The 23,445-nt window shown below is 41.9% G+C and overlaps 1 protein-coding gene across 6 annotated transcripts in view; it reads right to left on the bottom strand.

Annotated features, from left to right (window-relative positions):
• prox1a (prospero homeobox 1a) overlaps positions 1-22,403 on the bottom strand; it is a 34,466-nt gene extending 12,063 nt beyond the window's left edge. The window contains exons 1-7 of one of the 6 annotated variants that reach the window (XM_077513766.1): positions 22,262-22,395; positions 19,681-19,787; positions 19,189-19,588; positions 17,636-18,211; positions 15,617-16,837; positions 12,575-12,682; positions 897-1,091 (exon numbers count right to left, since the gene is read on the bottom strand). In XM_077513766.1, the coding sequence (XP_077369892.1) occupies positions 897-1,091; positions 12,575-12,682; positions 15,617-16,837; positions 17,636-18,211; positions 19,189-19,527 (2,439 nt within the window). In that variant the 5' untranslated portion in view covers positions 19,528-19,588; positions 19,681-19,787; positions 22,262-22,395. The other 5 variants (XM_077513765.1, XM_077513763.1, XM_077513767.1 and 2 more) reach the window with 5 other exon arrangements.
• Between the last annotated feature and the right edge of the window lie 1,042 nt (positions 22,404-23,445).

The following is a 23,445-nucleotide window of genomic DNA, read 5'->3' as shown; positions in this document are numbered from 1 at the left end:
CACGGCTCAAAGATGCACCAGTCATTAAAAACGTGTACTCGCACCATGCGACTGTGGATTCATATTTTCACCAGCACAGGCTGGTCGCATTCGCGGGTGAATTGGTCGCAGTGTCGAGCCCCGTGTAGTGTTGAATGCGTTACCTTGAATGGGCGTGGCCTAGTGACTGATGCTGTAAACTTGGCCAGTTAGTCATGTGATCATCTTGACACTATTTTGGCTTACTGTAGCTCTTTGCTCGTGTTTTCATGAGCGGTGTGCTCTAAAAATCTCTATGAGAATAAATTGTTGCGGACCTCTTTAAGCTACACGTACACGTATCTATGAGGAGGTGTCAGAATTGATATTGCACATTCATTCATAACATTTCCTGGCGCATCTCTGCATCTCTTTAAATATTGTGCACACATTTCTTTTGAAAATTAAAACAAATAGTAAAACTAAGCATTTATTAAATAACTAAAAGTAATCAAATCTAACCAGAACCACCCTGAAAACTAATTAAAACTACAACTCAAAACGAAATCAAAACTAACTAAAATGCAAATTCCAAAACTATACTAACCCTGTCCCCCGTATCGTGATACGCATTGTTTTGTGAGGTGGTTGCCAATATTTTTGTGTTTGACTGTTATTACGCTGTTAAATTGATAGCGGAAAACTCATCAGCAGCTATCACACCTTTTTTACTTGTGGCTCTGTACGTCAAGCTTCCTTGGAAGACAAATTTTGGACCACAAAACAAAAGGAAAAAAGAATTGAACCTCTGACAGCTTGTAACGAAAAAAAACCCTCATAAGTTGGAGCACTCTTAAGTCAAGTCTCATGGTCGTGCAAATTGAAAAGGAGAAACAAGATGGCGACGGTTGCGCGTGCGCAAACGTTCCTCGTCTTACCTCAAAGTCGTTGGCTTTGTTGTAGTGCATGTTGAGCGCCCGGAAGAGTTCGGCGTCGCGGCCCACCGCCAGCTCCTCCACGGCGGTCACGCCCTCGTTGATGGCCTGCCGGGCGTACTTCTCCATCTGGATGTAGTAGAACTCTCGGAAATTGCTGAACCACTTGATCAGCTGGGAGGTGATGCAGCGGTTGAACTGCCGGGGGGTCACAAAAGCGCAACCAAAGTCATCCCGTGCTCAGAGGGAGCCCAAGCACTAATTGCTTGACGTGGTGTGTGGAAAAAAAAGAAAAAAAAAATCACCTTTGTGTGTCAGGAAACACACGACAACACTTAGAACGTGGTGAAAGTGTGTGAAAGTGTGAGTCTGCTGAACTTTGCCATGGAGATTCAGCTCAGTATTATTCCACTAATGGAGGACCAATATTGCCAAAATTCAAAATAAATGACTACATAAATAAATGACTAACTAAATGGCTACATAAATAAATAAATAAATAAATACATAATAAATAAATGAATAAACAAATAAATTACCACATAAATAAATAAATGAATAAATAAATACATAATAAATAAATGAATAAACAAATAAATTACCACATAAATAAATAAATAAATAAATGAATAGACTAAACAAATGACTACATCAATAAATTACTAAATAAATGACGACATAAATAAATAAATGGCTACATAAATAAATAAATAAATACATAATAAATAAATGAATAAACAAATAAATTACCACATAAATAAATCAATAAATAAATGAATAGACTAAACAAATGACTACATCAATAAATGACTAAATAAATAAATGATTAAATAAATAAATGACTAAATAAATAAATAAATGACTAAAAGTGAAAATCTAATTAATACATTTATATTTATTATATTTTGAATTAGACTTTTTTATATCCATTTTTATTTTCAATTTTAGCCATTTATTTATTTAATTAGGTATTTATTTATTTATTTATTTAGGTATTTATTTAGGAATTTATTTGTTTAGTCATTTATTTATTTAGTCATTTATTTTTAATTTTGGCAGTTTTGGGCCGAACTGCCAAGTAGAAATGTTATTAAGTTATGTTATTATTAAGATCAGGAGTACAGCTGTTACAGGACCTTGACATCCGAGTTTAATTACTTCCGTGACTAAGCTCGCGTCTCAAGGAACATGTACCAGGTAGTCTTCGAGTTACGGCTGTGTTCCGTTCCTACGCTGGCGATGTAACCTCAATTTTGACTTAAGTTGGATTTCATCGTTAAAACTGATATTGACATCAAACCATTTTGTACAGTAATTTAAAAAACAAACATGTTATCACGACCTGAAGAACCCGAACCAATATTTTGTGTTTCCGCATGGACATTCATCGCTTGCAGACGACAAAATGGAGCTAATTCAAACCTATCAAACACGTAAATGTGACACGCTTGATGGTGAGCCGACCTGCTCGGTGGACGTCCGTTGCTGGAGGTAACATCAATGATGAGGATGAGGCACGGGCAGCGTAACTCGACGGCTACCCAGTATTTCAAATCAATATTCCCCCATCGAAATGAATTGAAATGCCAATAGTCTGTTACAGTCCCCAAATTCACCACAATTACTTTTCTGTTACGTTTTAGTGAAGACAAATAGCCCACTGTAAACCCCCCCCAAAACAAAACATAATGAAAAATGATAGAATAGAATGCATGAAATGAACGACTTTTGTAAAGTGTAATTGGTGTATACAGTGGAACCCTGCATATCTATCTAAATAGAGTCCAAATGTACTCTAATAGAGTCAAATTTACACTACAGAATTGACTGTGTAACGTGCTTGCACCTCCCCCACAGCAATTCAGCTCATCCCGATTGCTGCTCTGCATCGGAGACAAAGCGCTGAGCGTGAGACATGCCACTTTGTGTTTACAGCCAAAAGACGGGAAAGGAGCAGATCAGGAAAAAAAAAAAAGTGTCAAGTGATGCTTGCACCCATGACCCCCATCAGCCACTCCACACGCCCTTCCCACAACCGTGCCAGAAAGCCAAACTTGAAGAACTGCACGTGCTGCAGCTTTTTTTTTTGGAAGACAATTTGAATGTGCACAATCAACATCAATTGTCTCCGTAGGTTCTTTGTTATTTTTTTTTTTTTGCTAGCGTGTTGAAGTGACAGACAAACATAAGATATGGAATACTGTCACTGTCCAAGTCACCACAGTCACTGCACTTGAAGGTTAACAATGCATCTACGCACGCTACACAAATCCTCCCATTGACTTCAATATGTCACTGACCAACTTTGATGAAATGATATGCACAGTGGATGGAGCGAGCATGAAATGAAGGTGTTCCCCGTCACATCTGGCAAAGGTCGCATTCACCCAGAGAATCTTTTCTCTTCTGAACTGCAGAGGCTGTAGTACAGGAGTGTCAAACATAAGGCCCGTGGGCCGGATCAGGCCCGCAAAGGGGTTTAATCCGGCCCACGAGATGATTTTGTAAAGCTAATAAAATAAAAATTAAAAAAAATGTTAGACTAATTAATCAGCCGGCCACAATCAAATTATATAAAATTTGTAATTTCACAAGCAGTCCTCAGATGAGCAATGCAACTTGTACGGGGGAATCGTCCTGGATGTCATTATTTTACACACAACTTAAAGTTACGGTTCATTTAATTATTATTATTATTATTATTATTATTATTATTATTATTATTTTAAATCTTAGACCGACAAAACATGTTAATACGACACAAATTCAATTACTGGTAACACAAATAGATATGACAAGGATTAGCTTCCTTATAATGTCATTAACTGCGCCACGCAATGCATTCTGGGAACAATATATATGCCAAGCATGTGATTTAACACGTCCAGAACTCATTGGTGCCGCGTTCCATTTGCATTTGTATTATTATTTTTTTGGGAAAAATATGATGATGACAGTTGAGCTCCGTAATTTAGGGCTGGCACACAAATAGCGAAAATCTGCGTATAATTGACGGCAATCATTTTTAAGTTATATACCGTTATTTCACCGATGCGGCCCACTTAGTAATATATTTTCCTCCATGCGGCCCCCGAGCTAACATGAGTTTGACACCCCTGCTGTAGTATGTCTAGTGCCAAATGGGTGAACCCATTAAGGCCTGATGCTAAAAAACAAAAACCTGAAGTTTTCCTGGAAATTCAACAATATTGTCCATGCCCACTAAATATTTGATATCTCAGCTCTTGAAGCAGATAGAAACATCATTCCAAAAAAACATTTCATAGCTTACAGCTGTGGCACTCACCCAAACCTATTATTTATTATTATAAACCTTCAATATATTTAAAACAAAAACAAAAAATCTGTGTCTTATCTGCGGGTATATTTACCTTCAACCCTGGAGCCCAGTTGTAATAACCTCGGGGGATCAAATGGTAATTATTCGTCGTCCATTCCGGTACAAAGCCGTCGAAATTTTCAACAAGCTCACTGTCTACAAAGACATTTCTTAACAATATGTCAATGTCAACTAGTGTGAATTTTGTCAAAAAAACTAAACAAAAATGAGTTTGTCAACGCACATTTTTCACTGGACTAAAACTAGACTAAAACCCTCATTCATAAACAATAACTATATCAGTATGCATTTTCATCGACTCATGCTGCGTTCTCACCAAAAGCGATTCGGCAGCACGTTTGCATTGTAGTCAATGGAGTTCGCGCGCAATGGATCGAAAGTGCGTGGGGCGGCGCGGAGGACGCGTTTCGCGCGTTGGGACGCGGTGCGCAGAAGCGAAAATCCGCACATTCGTGACGAAAATCCGCATATTCGCATATTCGTCAAAGTGCAAAAAATTGAACTTTTTCCGCGTTTCGCCTCGCGGTAGCCAATCGGCTTCGAGTATGGGCCACGTCACACACAGCGTCCTCGCTATTGTCACCCCGAGCGCAACAACATGGCCAGCTGTGACAGAATGATGATCAATAAAGTGCTGGTAAGTTTGTTAACTTGCTTCTTAACTGTACCGAGTTAGCAGCAGTGCTTATTATTGATGCCAAAGCTATTTTTAGCATAAATGCCGGCCTCCCGATTGCCACTAAAAAAGGGAAAGTGCTATCACGTACCTCAAAAGAGTAGAAAATAGTACCACGACTGTTTAGTTAGTCCCAGGAAAGAAGTGAAAGTAGTTGGTGGTAGGGGTGTGCCAAAAAATCGATTCATAAAAGAATCGAGATTCTCATTTATTAATCGAATCGAACAATATTAATATCCAAAAATCAATTTTCTTTAAATTAGAAATGAAGAAGAAGGGGAAAAGGCAGTTGTAGCCCACATGCTGTTTTTGTGGAAAAAGACACAATACAAAATGAATAAATGTTTAAACAAAAAAAGACACTTTAATGTCTCTATTTGTCATTTTTTCTTGCAAATCAGACTTGAGTAGATCATGACAATGTTGTGCATATCTGTAAATTGAAGCAGAAATCATTTGTCAATTAAAGAATTTTGAATCGAAAATCGTTTCGAAAAATCGAGAATCAAAAATCGATTCTGAATCGAATCGTAGACCCAAAAATCGTAATCGAATCGAATCGTGAGACAGTCAAAGATTCCCAGCCCTAGTTGGCGCTGCTCACTTTTTGTTGACTTGCTAAAGTGCTTCAATTCCTTGTTCACTAAGGGACACGCCTCCTCCTCTCCGGTGCGCACAAAAGCGCGAATGAGTGGCAATCGTTCCAAAAACACTACGCGGTGAAACGCTCGCGAAGGAAGCGTTCCAGTTTGCCTTTTCAGATTTGGTGAGAACGTAGCATAATGAAGACCAGACGAAAATGTCCTTCACTTAATTAAAAACTGGACTAAAGTCTATCGACATTTCAGTTCATGAACAAAAAGGAGATGAAAATGATATAATTTTGTAAAATCTTGTCTCTGCTAATCTGTCACATCTGTGACACTGTCATGACACACAGCACAAACACATGGCACAGGCAAGAGGTGGATTCATGGCGAAAAGTTAAAAACAAAAAAAAGTAAAAGTAAATTATAGTTATAACTGAACATTATTCCAATCCATTGTGCCGGGGTGGTCACTATTTTGTAACAAGTAAAAAATAAATAATAATAATAATATTAACAAGTTTTTCTTTTATTGCTCAGTTCCTTAGACCCCAATATTAGATTTGGCAGAGGCATCTTTTCTTGAATTAGTTAGAATTCTTTAATACAAAAATTAAAAAAAAATGCAAGTTTCTGTCATGTGCTGAAGGTTGTATCCCAAAGCGCAGACACAAATAAGATTTTAACTATTTATTCACATCGAGAGGCATGGTACAAACTTGACTAGACGAGAAACAAAGAGAGCTGCACAGAGAGACAGTGGTAATAATCCGACAAAGACACACACTGCTCAGAACGCTACTACAGACAGTGAATTGATCTGATTGGTTTGTGACTAAGTAAAGGATTAAAGATTGACATCACAAAGCTCATGACATCACATAGCATAAAAGCAATTGAAACATCACATAGCGGTCTTCCAGTTGAAACCAGATGATGCTTAAATCAGTAGATAACAGACACTTGACCTCACGGTCATGAACTCAAACTTAATCCTGGCGTGACCCCAGACATGAGTCAAGACCCAAACATTACCCCAGCATGACCCGAGTCATGACAGTTTCCCCCTGTACTAAACATCATGAAGCAGATAATTTCTTCATGTATTTAAGTTGTAAAATGTCTGAAGTCCTCTTGTTTATCCATCCATCCATTTTCTGAACCGCTTAATCCTCACAAGGGTTGCGGGGGTGCTGGAGCCTATCTCAGTTGGCAATGGGCAGTAGGCCCTGAACTGGTCGCCAGCCAATCACAGTCCTCTTGTTTATGTTGAACAAATTTAAAACAGCATAAATCATGCTGTTTCTACTAAGTACTGTGTCAAATGTTCTCCAATTTGGATACTATAAATGTTTCAGATCGTACGCCGAGAAATGTTTCTTGGGAGGCGCGATATGGCGGCCTCGCCACCTCAAAAGTTTTGGCCCATCGGCTATCCAGTCATATAAATATAGATCAGAGTTGTCATCTTGAGTGTTGAAATAATTTTTAATTAAACTACTGCTGGTTCACATCCTGATTGGCTGCCTAACTCCAATTCTCAGGAAGGAAAAGAGGTGGGCAGGACACTAATTGATTGCTGATGAAATGTATGTCAACCACTCAAGGAAAAAAATTCCAGCGCACTCCTCAGCCTCTCTTTCAGGGAAACTTGGGTGTGAAGATGAGGAGTGAGTGTCAAACGAATCCACGTCCCCTCTCGCCTTAACGAGGCCTTAATTGCTCTCGCTTACTCTCTCAAGACAACCTCCAAGTCTTCGCGCTCACATGTGAGTGTCTCCTCAGAAGGAGAGGGCTATTAGCATGGTGTTTGTGCGCGTGCAGTCAAACATTTGTGCGCTCCAACCCACTTCCCACAGCATGCTCCGCCGTCATTCTCCACAAGAGGCTCATCTTTAAGAAGCGCTTTCCCAGAGACGAGCGAGTCCATTCAAGTCCAATTAGTGCGAGCCATTCGGGGGTCCTAATTCCCTTACAGGGAATCTGCCTGATCCTTCGCACACATGCTACTTATTGTTCCCTGGGTGGGAGGGAGGGGCGGGGCGGGGCGGCGACGAAAGCGCGAGTGAGACACTGACCCGGATTTGAAAGTATGATCATAATGAATGCGATGGGACAATGAAACCACACATAATAAAGTAAAAGGACAGCCGGGCTCATCACAAATAGGATTAGTCCAGCTTCATTTTAAATTAAGCCAAATAATATCCTCCCATAGATATATGATAGATTAACGTGGATTATATGTCAATTAAAACCAAATTTAACAATAAATCATTTGCATAAAATGCTAATGTGAGAACAGACACTTTTCTTGAAGGAAGATGAGGCCAAGTAGTTTTTCGTAGTTTTTGCTCATCAACCATTCAAATGGGTAATTGACGGGATATGTGTGTGTGTATGTATATATATATATATATATATATATATATATATATATATGGGCTGGGCGATATGGCCAAAAAATTAAATCTTGATTTTTGCAGTCATTCAGGACGATTACGATTTTAATCGATTTTAACCTTATAAACCCAACAAATGTTTACTTAAAGGTTTCATTTATCCAAAAATAATTCCTGTCAAAATGTTCAGACACCAGTAACGTATACTGATTCTAGATCACTTTCAACATAATCTTAACATTCATAATTTGTGCTTAAATGCCACAATTAAGTAGTTGGTAGCTAATGTGATCATGTCTTGTAAACCACCCATCCAACGTTCTGCCACTTGTGAAAAATTACAACACATAAAAGCATTTGGATGTAACAGAACGTAAGAACAACAGCTTTTAATTATCCAGAAGACAAAATTCGATTTCACGATTTAGCAAATCTTCAACGATTCAATTTTTTAAAATGACGATGTATCGAATAAATGGAATTTATTGCCCAGCCCTAATATATATATATATATATATATATATATATATCCATCCATCCATTGTCTTGACCGCTTATTCCTCACAAGGGTCGCGGGGGCTGCTGGCGCCTATCTCAGCTGGCTCTGGGCAGTAGGCGGGGGACACCCTGGACTGGTTGCCAACCAATCGCAGGGCACACAGAGACGAACAACCATCCACACTCACACGCACACCTAGGGACAATTCGGAGCGCCCAATTAACCTGCCATGCATGTCTTTGGAATGTGGGAGGAGACTGGAGTACCCGGAGAAGACCCACGCGGGCACGGGGAGAACATGCAAATTCCACCCAGGAAGGTCCGAGCCTGGACTCGAACCGGAGACCTCAGAACTGGGAAGCCGACGTGCTAACCACTCGACTACCGTGCCGCGCTCTCTCTCTCTCTCTCTCTCTCTCTCTCTCTCTCTCTCTCTCTCTCTCTCTCTCTCTCTCTCTCTCTCTCTCTCTCTCTCTCTCTCTCTCTCTCTCTCTCTCTCTCTCTCTCTCTCTCTCTCTCTCTCTCTCTCTCTCTCTCTCTCTCTATATATATATATATATATATTCCATACATATATATGTATATATATATATACATATATACATATATATGTATGGAACGGTTCACTAAATCCTCGGTTCGGCTCGGATTTCTGTTTCGTGCTGACGTTTTTCGGTTCAGTTCGCTATGCAGTAACTTTTAAAAAATACCTAATGTCATGGAGTTAAAAATTAAAGTGTTTATTATCCATCCATCCATCCATCCATTTTCTTGACTGCTTATTGCTCACAAGCGGGGGGTGCTGGCGCCTATCTCAGCTGGCTCTGGGCAGCAGGCGGGGGACACCCTGGACTGGTTGCCAGCCAATCGCAGGGCAAGTGTATATTATTCACAACTAATTATCATTATTTTTATTATTATTGTATTATCATTTAAATTATTATTCAATTTATGCCAGTGGCATATAGTGGCAGGCATAACAAATAACTGAAGGTAAAAGCAACCTGTGTGTGTCCCTCCGTTGCCATTCATACAATTGACAAAGTCATGGTTACCTGCAAATATGCAGCTTTGTGTTCAACTATATAAGCCCAGATTTCACACTATAATTTGTGACTAAACAGAGTTAAGATAATTATTTTAGTATGCAAACTTTTTACTTTTGTTTGTTGTGTGTACTGTGAGGTTTTCTTCACTTATAAGTGCCTTAGCTGCACAGGTTTAAAAAAGCTTTTCCTGGTTGATTTTTATTTATTTTTGATTTTTTTTACTCTGATTTGTAATTGACCGTTTTATTTACTGTGTGCTTCCATTGCTTTCATTGTTTCCTGTACTGTAAATGTTGAGATTTATTTTATAAATGTAAAGTGCATTATAAATAAAATCTATTATTATCAAAACACTCACTCAGACACTGATCTTTGAATTATTCTCAGATCAAATTATAATTATACTATTAAAATTGTAAGATGGAGTTATTAAATAAGTTTTATTTGATGAACATAAGACATATCTAATATGGATAGAGTAATATGCCATGAATATTATTACTCTGTCTACATGATGTGTGAATGAGCTCAGCTGATTGTCAAAGTGTGCACCTCATCTCTTTATTCACGTTCTAAACACCACCACACTGGATTTCAAATGAAATGGACAAGATGCGACTTTCCACCTTTATTTTGAGGGGATTTACGGTGTGGTCTTTATGTCTACTAGTTTTACAGGACTTAAGTCGGCTAGCTTCGTGCTATGCTAACATCGAATATCATCGCGTTAAACCAAGTTCCCGTTTGAAACAAAACAAATAACTCAGTCATGAACATAGCGATTTCCAGCCAGTTGGAATTCCGACGTTGGTTTTATGTACCAGAAATATGATTGGCGCCAACGTCACTGGAAGGATATGACGCATTGCCATGACGCGCTCCGGAACCATGGACGCCGCCATATTGGATTAGCGCTCACGAGGGGGTACAAAAAGAGAGTTGCGTGAAAGGACCGGAAGGAACGCATATATATATATATATATATATATATATACATATATATATATATTATCGTTGGCTAATATGGCCAATGAATATCTTTTTATCAGTTGTCAGTGATTTTGTAACGTGTTAGCGCGTGTATATACGTGTGTGTGTCTAGTTAATGGGCCATCAGTCTCAATGGCACACACGCACACACACGGGCAGCAGGTGAGCTTAGCAACCCCAGTGTTTGCCTAGCAACTCCATGTCCCGGCGACCCTTGTTACCATGGCAGCCATCGAGGATGTGGCACTGCCTGGAGGAAATGGTCACGGCACGTATGAGCCACAGGGCAGCTGGTGTGTGTGCGCACACTCATTTGAATGCGCCGTCCCGGATCCACGAAGGAGCCCGTATGCTCTTTTGCAACAAAACGCGACGCAGCCTGTAAACACAAAACAATCAGCGGCTTTGTTTTAAAGCTGCCGTTGTTGTCATTTGTTTATGCCCCGCCCCCCCCTCAGTGCACTCCCGCTGTCATTTACTAACAATCGTCCACCCCCACTACTTACACATAAACACACACCTTCCATCTGTGTTGCCGTCAGCTGAACTTAACTTGAGTTCATGCACACCTTCTTAATATGAATATATGATTTGATGTTTCCTGCGATTGGCTGGCAACCAGTCCAGGGTGTCCCCCGCCTACTGCCCAAAGCCAGCTGAGATAGGCTCCAGCACCCCCGCGAACCTTGTGAGGAATAAGGAAATGGATGGATTTGATGTTTCAGTGACTTGCAATTTCACAAATGAAAGTGAAAGCCTTGTGTGTGTTTTGAATGACAAGATAGAGGTTGAGACCCCCCCACACACACTCAACCACCGCCACATAACCCCCACCCCCTTCCCCACCAATGCCCAGTGCCGACCGATTAAGGCCACACAAACTCTAATTGTTGCTCCAAAAGATGTGACAGACTGGAGCGCCCATCTGCGACATTCACGCAAATGCTCAAAGTTCAAAATAAATCAACCATATCCGCACACACGGGCGGAAAATTGCTTGATGGATAATTTAGCATCATGTTACCTGCACACCAGTGTTCATTTGGACAAGACATTTTCATTTAGTTTTAGTTATAGTCTTTTGATGAAAATTCATTCATCTGATTGTATTTTAGTTTGAATCCAATTTTAGTCGACTAAATTGACAATTAGTCGATATTTTCCTTCAGCATACATTTCAACTTTTATACAGAAAAAGATAATACACCTATTTGTAACTGTCGTTTAACAGGCAAAATTTAATACAACGGTGTCTATTGTTTCAATGAAACTGTTGAACTGACAATAATATAAATGTTTTTACCTGAATTTAAAAAAGTGCATAATTGCTTGAGCTTCATTTTACAGCTGCACAAAGAATGTAAAGATATTTGAACATTAAACCCGCGTTTTGTTCCTTCTGATTGGATTGTGTAAATTTTATTTTTGTTTTCGTTTGTCATTGACGAAATTCTGTCAATTTTAGTTATCGTTTTTGTCTCAATGAATGGTTTCTATTTTGGTTTTCGTTTCATTTTCGTCTGAAAGCATTTTGTGACAAAAAATATGACGGAAATTTTTCATCGACGAAAGTATCACCTGACCTCTGCAGATAAGCATGCAGCATTTTTTTTTTTCAACTGTTTTTGCAAGATGGATGCTGGCTAATTTTAGCTCATAGCATGGAGCCATAATAGCCACTGTAATTGTGTGTCAAGTTGTTTTTCATCAAAAAGATTCGAAAATTTGATCTGAAATACTTTTATATCTGAAAAGGTTCAATATAAGCTGATGATCAAAAAATATATACAGTGGTTAAATGTTTGTCCTAACTAAAACTAGACTAAAACGTTGACGGTTTTTGTTGACTAAAACTGGAAAAGTAAAATTACGTTTTCTTATAAAGACAATAATGCTAGATTTATAAGTGACTAAAAATGGACTAAATAAAAATGGGATGAGGTTGACTATGATAAAAACTAACAAGCATGACTGAAATTGGACTAAATCTGAGACTAAATTTAAAAACGGCAGACAAAATTAACATTACCAGAGAGGCACACCCGGGTGAACAAACCGCGTTTAAACACGAGAATCAGGTGTCAGGTCAGAGAAACAGGAAAGGTACGAGCGCTCACCTTGACGTCGGAGAAGAAGATTTTCAGCATGTTGGAGGACGGGTAGCGAGTGTAGAAGAACATCAGTTTGGCCTTCTTCAGGTGGTTGGGAGACAAACCTTCTTGGATCTGGAGAAGGAGCAGGGTTAAGGTGCCAACAAGATGCGCTTCACTAAGCACAAAAATCATGATATCGTGTGCACAGCGCTTGCAGAAGACGAGAGAGAGAAACCGTGCCAAAATTAAAGAAAAGAAAAGAAGAGGAATTCCAAATCAAGTGTGTGCTTGCCACAATCGTAAACATGTTTACAGAAAATGGCATAAACGTGTTTCTTTAAGTCTTAATGAAAGTTTTGTCGTGTGTTGTATATATGACATCATAGCCGGTATTCAATTTATTCAAATTATTTGTTGCTACTCAACTGATTTACTTATCGGTCTCACCTGCTGTGACAATTGTTCTACGTTGATAACGTCACTTTGGATGCTGTTGCACCGTAATGTCGCAAAATAGAACATTTGCCCATAAAAGACTTTTTTTTTTTTTTTTTTTTAATATAATTGTGGGAATGCTGAACATATGTTATTGTGATTTTTATTCTTCACACTTTTTTGCCGTCTAACAATTCCCACATAATACTTCCAATTTACATTGTTCAAATTTAGCTTCAAAAATTCACACCTCCCATGGTATGTATCGTCTGATCCCACATTATTTACAGTATTTGCACAATTTAACATTTAATATCAATTTTTCCCCATTCGTTTTCAATGGGGCAGTCATTGAACTTTTTCCAAGTATCACTTTCATGTATAAAACATCATCATCATCAGGTGTCTGCTGCTCGGTGGCACAGTTGATAAAGCGCATAGTCCAGTAACAAGGAGGTTAGAATTTAATAATTTATCTCTCAATTTGTTTTCAGCATTCCCACACATGTTGTCCAGAAATTGCACTTAGTCTAGTTTGTATTATTATTATGAAAAATAAAACAATATGATATATAATAAAAAAATAAATAAAATGAAACCAAATATTTTAGGAGGCAAAACGTAAAATGTTGTACTATATATAGCACATAATGGCATGATAGGGAAAAACAAAACAAAAAACTGTTAAGAGCATCCTCAACAGGTGCTCCCATCCATCATCCGCTCTGTGTCAAAACCAAGAAAATGAAAATTGTCGAGAATCTTGGTCCATGTGTGCGTGTTTGTGCGCATGTATAATACATGTGGCACGTGCGCAACGACAGCTGTGCACCACCACTCTGCCATTTTGCCACCACATTAACAGCCCTATAATCTATCAGTGAAGATGAGGCAATCAATGGAACCCCTGCAAGGTCAATTAGTGCGCGCACACACATGCACACGCTCAGAAACCTCAGGGGCCCAATATGGCTGCAAATAGAAAAAAAATAAGAAAGTTAAGTGTGAGCAAAGACGAGAAAGCAGACATTTTGTCTTTGCAGTTGTGCGTTTCGATCAAATATCACAAATATGTCGTACGACTTTGTGTAAGCGGAGGCGAGTCATCCATCTTTCATTGTGGAATCAAGCGACGCCATTACCTGTTTAACATTCATGCCAACCTGTCACTGTGTACAGCGGATAATACCTGTTTTCATGTATCGGCTCACCAATTTGACTAACAATATGACGAAGTGTGTGTTAAGGTAACTGTGAGCCAGTGAATAAACAAAGCTCCTTCCTGCTCTTCATTGTCCCTTTTATCACGTGTGCTGATCCTGATGTGTGTTTTTGCCAACCGCATCAGCTGTAACCTGACCTTGCAGCCAGGTGTGTGCGTGTTTGTGTTTGTGGGGAGCTAGCTTAGAAGGAAAATCATCATCAAATGAATTGAGTACCTCTGCTCAGCTCAAAAGGATTAACAATAAACAGACATGAGGGTTTGTATGTGTGAGGTTCAAATGATCACTCAGACTTGTAGCTGGTAGTCCTTGTCAAAGCAGAAAAATAACCTTGATTAATTAAAGTTTACCATGTTTAATTTTAAACAGTAACAATGAATGCATATTTGCGGTCCATCTTTTTTTGTTCATTTCTCATGCCATCGTTTATCAAGCTTGAGTCGGTGACATTTTCTGAAAAGTGTCACAGCTCGTCTTATCCGAAGTGTTTGTTTTTGCTTTCAAAAGATGAGTTCATGGCCAAACAGAATCTTTGAAAAATTATTGTGTAATTTCAATGTTTATTTATCTTTGAATGAATGTAAAAGCATTTTCAAACCAAACAAAACAGTCGGTCGGATCAAGAGGCTTAACTAATCTTAATTTTTTTTTTTTTCTCAACATCTAAATGAACTTTGAAGCAACACGGAGATCAAATCGTTGCGATTGAGAGGAATTCCTGTTGCTAAGGTTCAAAGTCTTGTTTTCCGCCGCGCTTTGTTCTTCAAACCGCGTGCGCTCGTCCGTCGTCTTTGCGTGCGTGCAGATGTGACCGCGAGACGCGCTCTCCATATGAAAGGTTAGGAATGAAAAGATCAACGGCTACCTGCAAACACCTGTCTGCGTGTGCATGTGGCGTGAACGCACACGCGGCTGCCGAGCAACCGAGTGCAAAGGCCAACCAATCAAAGTGCGTGTAGGACGGACTTAAGGAGGAAGACGGCATTGTAAACGCGGACACCTTTTGAAAACTGGCATCAATCAGGCCGAGCGTCTTTTCCGCTCTTTGAAACGTGATTAGCTTTGAGCTGTTGTATGCGAGGCGTTGACCTGAACTTCCCTCCCACCCACTTGCTTTGAGCGCTTCTGTACAAAGTCTGCGTGATGAAAGTAAGCAAAGACACGAGTGCGCGAGTGAGAGTGAGCTGCACGGACTTAAAAGAAGTTGAGAGAGCAACGTGCAACCTGTTTAATCTTCCCCGCTCTTGCGAGACCTGGCGCACCTCTTTTCATCTTCACCTCTCGGCACAGAAACAAGAGGGAACCAATTAGCGGCGACTAATTGATATTAAAGACCTTGCGCCAGTGGTGCCGGCAACTGGTACCGCAAGACGCCTCACACAAATACACATTGCAGTGCGAAGGATACAGTGCTGCTTGAGTACGGTGAGATGTCGGCCATGTCTGCCAGGTCGCCGCATTCAGACTTGATGAGAGACAGAGACAAACCTTCGGACCCGTGTTGACTTGGGGAACTCTGCCTGTTGTGGTGGTGACCGAGGTGCCCTCCACCCAGGGTGGCCATTTTGGTTCTCAGGCTTACAGTTTCACGGCTCATGTCCATGGAATCTGGCGAGGAGTGGATGTGGTGGTGGTCCTTGGGCACCGGGGCGTAGCCCCCACCGTGTGATCCCAGAGGGCTGTGAAAGGGGTAGCCCATGAGCGGAAGAGGGAAAGGGTGGCGAAAAGATGGAGGGCTGAAGCCAAGAGTGGCTGTGAGAGGCGAGGGGTGGAGGGAGGGGTGGTGAGGGGGCGGCGGAGGAGGAGGAGGAGGAGGTAGAGATGTGCCGCCGTTCTCCTCACCGCTGCCGCTGCTCCCGCCACTCTTGCGCACCACCAGCGGCAGCGCCTCCGTTTGATCGTTGGGTGTGGGCACGCCGCTTAGCCTGCCGTTCAGACCGTTGAACGGGTCCAACGGGCTCGGCACGATGATGTCGCTGAAGCAGTGGAGTCTTTGATTGGAGGAGTGGTAGTTGGAGGTGGGGCTGCCGTCCCCGTGAAGATTGAGGCCAAAGGCGCCGGCGCCAAAACGAGGGTCCAGGGTGAGGGAAGGGAGCGGGCCAAAGGGCAGGGGGCCAGAAGAGGATGAGTTGGAAGAGGAGGAAGGGGCAGCTGGTGTGCCGTGGCAGCCGTGATGGTGGCTGACGGCCTGCTTGGGCGATGAGAAGCCTTTAACGACCGTGTCAACAACCTGAGAGACGGCGCAGTTGAGCTCCTGCTTCAGCGTCTCCGCCAACTGCCTGCCGCCTTGCCTCTTCATCATCCTCTCACCGTTTCTCTCCTCATCCTCATCCTCGGCCCTCGCCACCACGTCCTCCTCCATCTCGCCATCCATCAAGGCCTGTTGTCGCAGTAGGACTCGGGCCCGGTCCAGGAACAGGCCCGGGTCCAGCTCCGACAGGCCATCATGGTGCCTCCGCCCTCTGTCCCTGTGCCTCTCCTCGAGGCCATCAGAGCGGATACTGTCCTCGGACAGGTTACCGTCCTCATCCCTCTCACCGCTTCGGTCCACCTCGCGGTTTTCCTCCTCCTCTTCCGTTTCCGAGTCGTAGATCTGGTAGAACTTCTCCTGAAGTTGACGCAGTTGCTTCTGAACAGGAAAGAGCAGAGAGTGTTGTGATGAGTGTCTTGTAATCCTGATGTGGTTCTTGATATAGAGAAGTAAGAATCAGTACTTCTAACGCCCAATTCACACTGACTGCGGAACAGACGCGGCGCGTTTTCCGTCCGGCATCCGCATGGACACCTGCCAGACCACAGGATCTTGAGGGGTTCATGCTGGAGAGTTCATTTCATGCAGTAACAACCGTGTATAACGAGAGTCCTATTTGTAAACAATAGCCTCGCTTGCCTCTTGTCACATCCATATGCTTTTTGGACATTATTTCTGGGACTTCTACCATGGACAAGTAAGTTTTGTGTTTAAATAGTGTTATTTTTCCATGTTTACTTTATTCTGAGCTCATTTTTGTCTTAAATGTTCGACTCATGTCATGCTGTGTAGTTAGCTACTAGCTAACTACATAACTAGCTTCCCTCCCAAAAAACCATGTTCTATTTTGAAATATACCAGATTTACTTTGATGTGAGACGCCAGACTTCCTGCCCGGCTCGTGTAATTTCTTCAGCTTCGTGAAAATCCGCATGCAGCGTCCGGAAAAAATAGAACGCTTGCGGAAACCTTCCGCATCGCCGCATCCCTTCCGCACCGCAGACGCACTGCACCGCAGCTGGTGTGAATTGACACGCAGACTTGAACGCGTTCTATTCTTGCGGCGTCCGTACCGCGTCCGTTCCGCAGTCTGTGTTAATTGGACGAAATTGAACCCGTCTATTTTTTTGACACAAGTATTGAAATACTTGTGCCACACGTGTGTTGGCGACCCACCTGCATATCTTCCAGCTGCAGTTTGAGCTGTCGCCTCTCCTCCTGCCGCTGCTCCTGCCTGGAACACACCATCTGGGTAAAGCTGTGCTGCTGCTGAGGCAAGCGCTGCTTCCTCTTGTTCTCCCGGTACACCTCGCCAGAGCTGACTCCTCCTGCCCGTGAAGCGGGAGAGCTGAGGAGGGAAGAAGCGCGCTCGCTTCGTCTGAGGCCGTGACCGTCGCTTTCGCCTCTGTGCTCGTTATCGTTGTCGCGGTTGCTTTCTTGGCTGCGGTCGTCGGTGCTCGGCCGGACCAGCGGCGAGTGACTCATACCGCGGATGATGTTTTCCACCCGAGCCCGCTTTGCCCGAAGGTGCTCGTCCGACAGCCTGTCTAGGTCAAATGTGGAGAGGGACAGCGGCTGAGCGTGGGAGCCGAGGTTGGAAGGAGGTAGCGGTCGTCCGAATGACGACCGGGCCGGAGGGAGCGGTCCGGGCGAAAGGCAGTTGGACGGGCTGTCCCGGTCCTGAGAGGAGGAATTGCTGCAGGCATCCTCAGCCTGGATCTCTGAGCCACCACTGGACAGAGCTCCACTACCCTGTAAAAGACAACCGACATACAGAATTACTGATTGACTGATATTTTTCATGGGAGAAGACTGAAGAAATGCTGCTTTGCTGCATCTTTAAGAAGTCAATAGTGGGGTTTTCCATCCACAGATTTGAATTTGAATTTTCAAGAATTGCAAAAAAGAAACTGAATGGAAACTCCAGAAATGTGAAAAATGGCACAAAAATTGCAAAAAGAGTTTTTACGCTTGGAGGGGTGGATTTTGAAGCGTATTGAAAAATGGAAAATACACATTTTTGCTATGGAAACAGGTTTTGAGAATAAGTCACTACAAGACCGGATGATACTACGTCACACATTTTGACCGGATGATACTACGTCACACCTATGTTTGTAGTCAAAAAATAATAGCGGATGATAAAGTATGATATATTTGGGAAGATGAAGAAACAATTCTTTTGAAAGAAAAAAAACATCTGTCCATTTTGTGTGCTGTGGCAGAAAGACACACTTATATGCCGTCATCTCACGGCGCAGTCACTATTTGCAAAAGAAGAACGGATGGAAACGGGCATAAGTCGCGTGCCCATTTTGCGCATTTTCACAAAATTCGCTTAAAACTTCTGAAACATTTGGATGGAAACCTGACTAGTGTACAGCTTGTATAACATTGTAAATTTACTGAAAACAAAAGTAGCTCAACACAGCCAAAATGTCTAAATTGGCAACAAAAGTGAGAACACCTCAAAGTGAAAATGTTCCAATTGTTTCCAAATTGCCATTTTCATTCTCTGGTGTCATGTGACTAATTTGTATTAGTGAATATTGCTCAATATGGGTACTCAAGTCAAAAAGAGATTGATCCAAAGTTTTGCGTTTACTAAATAACCCAAAACGTTAGGTAAAATGAATAAGCCAACTTTATTGGTTCAGTCCCTTTTTGACCCAATTTGAGTAATTTATGACCGACATTTATTCGAGTCATTTCACCTGCAAAATAAGTACCTGGAAGCCGGAGTCACTCCCCCCATTCTTCCCGATATTATTCTTTAGAAGCTGTGAGATGATGGTCGCCCCGGTGAAAGGCATCATGGCATCCTCGTACGAGTTGGCCCTCTTGAGTAACTTCCTCAGAACATTGGACTTCTCCCCGTCCCCGTTGCCACCACTGCGACCTCGACCAACGAGCGAGCAATCTCCGTCCCGGTCGGGGCTGCGGGATTGGTTCATGTTGTCGAGCAGAATCCCCGCGATGCTGCCCTGCACGGTCCGTTTCACACCGATGTCCACTCGTCGGCGCTTGGTCTGTCTGGTTAGAAGCGCGGCGCTGTCATGATCAGGCATCACGCAGGGCGGCTACGCTGAGCATTACCCGGCCGGGTTCCTCTCAAAAGGCGCGGAAAGACTGTGTGGGAGGGACACAAACACACTTTCACACCGTTTTCCAGATGAACTGATTTGGGGTGAAATGTGATACCCTCACCCTGGACTGCTCACCCTTTGCCATTTGCAGGGCAACCATTCACACTCACATTTCAAGTCTTCATTTGTCATAACATGCTTGTATTTATTCTTTTTTTGGAAGTTAGAGTAAGCCCGAGTTCCTGGAGAACACACATACAGATACGGACAGTGAGCTCAGAGCTGAGATCCAAAACTGAAGAATTTGGGGGCTACACTCAATAAAAATGAGGATTGAGATATACTTTAAAATAAAATCTATAGTAAATTCTAGTTAAACTTCCTTGTAAAATTGACTTAGAATTTCTGAGTGCATCAACCTTTACTATAAGCTTTTTTCAAGTAAATATCACTCATTTTTTTTCAGTGTAAAACTGCCTCAATTGACCAATAATTACACTTTCTTTAGTTTTACTTTTAAACACAGAAATATTTATTTATAATTCATGAAATATTAAAACACTTTTGATTAGCTGTAGGCTATGATAATATCAAATTAGCAGAATTCTCAACATACACAAAATTTAAAAGCAATCTGCTGAATTTAATGTGCAAGCTTCACGTCATCAAATGGTCATTAAAATCGGGCAAAAATAAAGAGCTGGATTTACAAAATATATACAAGCAGACATATTTTCCTATACACATGAAAAAGGAATCATCATCACCATCCTGTAAGCTGTAAGAAGAGTACAGGACGGCTTCACTCACTTCAAGCACGTCAAGTGAGATCTTTGCAAAAATACAATCGCTCTTTTCCACAAAACTTTCCAAGAACTTTGACAATGAATCGGTTTGGATCATGGATGGATGGACGAGACGTTTGCCTCGCAAACAATATACAACTCACGACCTGTGTTCAATTACTGCCTCGCTTTATCTCACTCGCTCTCGTTCGCACGCGCACACAAATATTTTTGTGAAACACTTCACACGTCTCGCTGAATGCCTTTGAAAAGCATATCCTGTAAATATATGAGCTCGCTGACTTATCAGGAGTCATTTAGAAAGGTTTTCGAATTTATAGACAACAAAATCGATTTGCTCATATTTGTGCAACAAGGGGAAATAACTTTAAGGTGAGTTTGAGTAAAATGAGACTAATCGTGTTAAATCTGGGTGCAGGAACTTTATTTAACGTATCACAATTATGGTGTGCAAAATTTCATTTTTTAATGTTCAAAAAGTTAGAAGGGAAATCAATCCATACGAGCTGCCGGCTCAATTCCATTCAAGTTTGTATTACTTGATTCCACTATGCGTATATACGCGTGACTTGCCAGCAGAAATAGTTTGGAAATATTTTCCGAATTGAAACGTGAAGTTGGCCACCACAGAACACAAGAACGGGACACAAACGCACACAGACGAGCTGCACTCCAATCAAGTAAGTTTTGTATAGCCACTCACTTGGTTGTCGTCCGAGTAATAACTTCAGTCCAGTCCAGAGAGCCGATGTCGCCGTGTGAGGTCGCAGCCGGCGACAAGAGTGACTTTGCGAGCTCTCGAGTGGTTGAGAGTGCGCGTGCAAGGTGGACCGGGGAAGGCGCGCGTGAGATGGGACGAGGATGAGAAAAGAGAAAAGGAGAGAGGGATGACTAATGTCGGTGGGTGGGGGGGCGAGGGGAGGCAATATTGAGCACGAAGACCACCGGCCCGTTCGGTCACTTTCCACATTCGAGTCGTCTGACTCTGAACTGACAGCTAGAAGACTCCAAAGCAAGAAGCACGCGTGAGACGAGCGACGAAGGGACGCCAAGACGCCGCGTCACGCGAGGTAACGCCCCCACCTGACCAATAAGGAAGAAGAACCGGAACCGCCGGCTTTTATTTAAGAGGAGCCCGGGAGCGCGCGCGCAAGCGGATCGGGACGACGACCATGAGGGTAAAAGAGAAAAAAAGACTGCAGCTCGTCCATGGAGAAGCCGAAAAAAAACAAAAAAAACAGGATAGTAGTGACAACTTTGTGTTAAATGTTTACATTTGATGGCAATATTGATGTTGCAATCAAATTAATCTCTCAATGTATTCCTTTGTTATAAGCATCCGCTGCGGATCACTTGTTCTAATAAATACGTAACTTACCTTAAATTGTGTCAGCTTCTTCTCTGTTGTTGTAAAGATGGAAAGCGTCTGTACCCGTGCGCGCATGCGTAAATGGTCGCGAAAATGTGGCCTGCTACATAAAGACAATTGATGGCAATTTATTGTAGCCCTAATTTCAAAAATGTTAAAGAAGCTTCGATTGTCGCGTGGTTCTTCTAGGAGCCAAGTCACACACGACATAAATGAATTAAAGAGTACAAAAATGTGAAATTGTTTTTTGGGAGCGTCGAGTGAAACTGTCTGGAACATTTACATTTAAACATTTAAAAATCAGCTTCCTCGCCCGTCTTTGTATCAAAAATCTGGCAAAGTGCACCTGCACTCACATGTGGTTTGCTGCAAAGGAATGTCCACGTTACAAAAAAAAATGACTGTCCTGGGAAACGTTTCTCAGCACATTTGTAGCCCCGCCCCCCACCCCCTGCTATCATCAATATTAGCATCAGTCTCGCGTAATCACATTCCTGTTCCTCTTGAGTAACTTATTTAGGTTTTAAAAAGTCAAACACACCGCTGACCCCAGGAGGAATTCCGTGTTCTTTGCATGCAGCGCCAAGCGGGCCTCATCCTCACCGTCATCTCGCCACGCACGCACAATGATTTGGCACGCGCATGCACGCGCGCCGCTGTGCTGCAAACGTATATTTGCACGTCAACCGCGCTTGCATGGTGCGATTCGAAGCCATTTGACATCATCGCCGTGCGCAATCATGATCCTTTTGTAAAGCAGCAACTTGTCTATATAACGTGGCTTCTGATCCTATATGGAAATTATGCGGAGGCCAAAATAAAAGCGTGTGATTGAATCGGTGTGTGTGTGTGTGTGTTGCAAGCAATCGTCTTATCCGCACATATGAGGAGAGGATACAATGTTCATTTGGCATGCAGGTTTGAGGGAAATTGCTAAGCATTAAAGTAGGATGTTGAGTGTGATCAAGTTTTTAAAAAGACACGCACTCACGCATAATGGCATGACAACAGACAATTTGTAATTGATTAATGAATTCATTGGTTATTACGTAACACTTTTAAAATGTGCTTTCATACTGTCGAGCACTTTTAAATACTTGAACAGCTAAAGAGGATTAAGAGTAAAAAAAAAAAAAAAAAAAAAAACACATGACTTTAAGGGAAATCTTTAGTGCATCACAGTGCAATCGAGGGATGCTGGTTATTCTCAAATGTGTTCATATTTTGATGTAAATTTATATTGAAAATGATTAATAGCACGATGGCTGTGTGTTGCACATTTCCGAGGTTTGGGGTTCGAGTCCGGGCTCAGGCCTTCACTGTGGAGTTTGCATGTTTTTCCACATGCTTGTGTGGATTTTGTCCAAGTACTCTGGCTCATCCCACATTCTAAAAACACACATAGTTGACTGAAGCATCTAAATTCGTCTGCATTTCGAATGCTTGTTTATCTATGCGTACAGCTGCCCTGTGATTGGCTGGTGAACAGTCCATGCCTCAAGCCCAAATTCAGCTGGGACAGGATCCAACAGACCTGACACCCAAATGAGGATATAAGCAGGATAGAAGACATTTTGCCGGGTGGAAATAAAATCAATTAGTTCCAGTGTCAAACCTTTTTAAAGTGAATAGCATTATTAACAATTCCGTGGAAAAAGAAAATGCATCTTTCATAGTAAAATGAAAAAGCATTGAAGACACTCAGGTAAGTTGTGTCAACGTTTT

Source organism: Festucalex cinctus, chromosome 2 (assembly GCF_051991245.1).
Source record: "Festucalex cinctus isolate MCC-2025b chromosome 2, RoL_Fcin_1.0, whole genome shotgun sequence".
Classification (NCBI taxonomy): Eukaryota; Metazoa; Chordata; class Actinopteri; order Syngnathiformes; family Syngnathidae; genus Festucalex; species Festucalex cinctus.
Note: the sequence above shows the minus strand (reverse complement) of the source record. Positions and strands in the feature narration are given on the sequence as shown.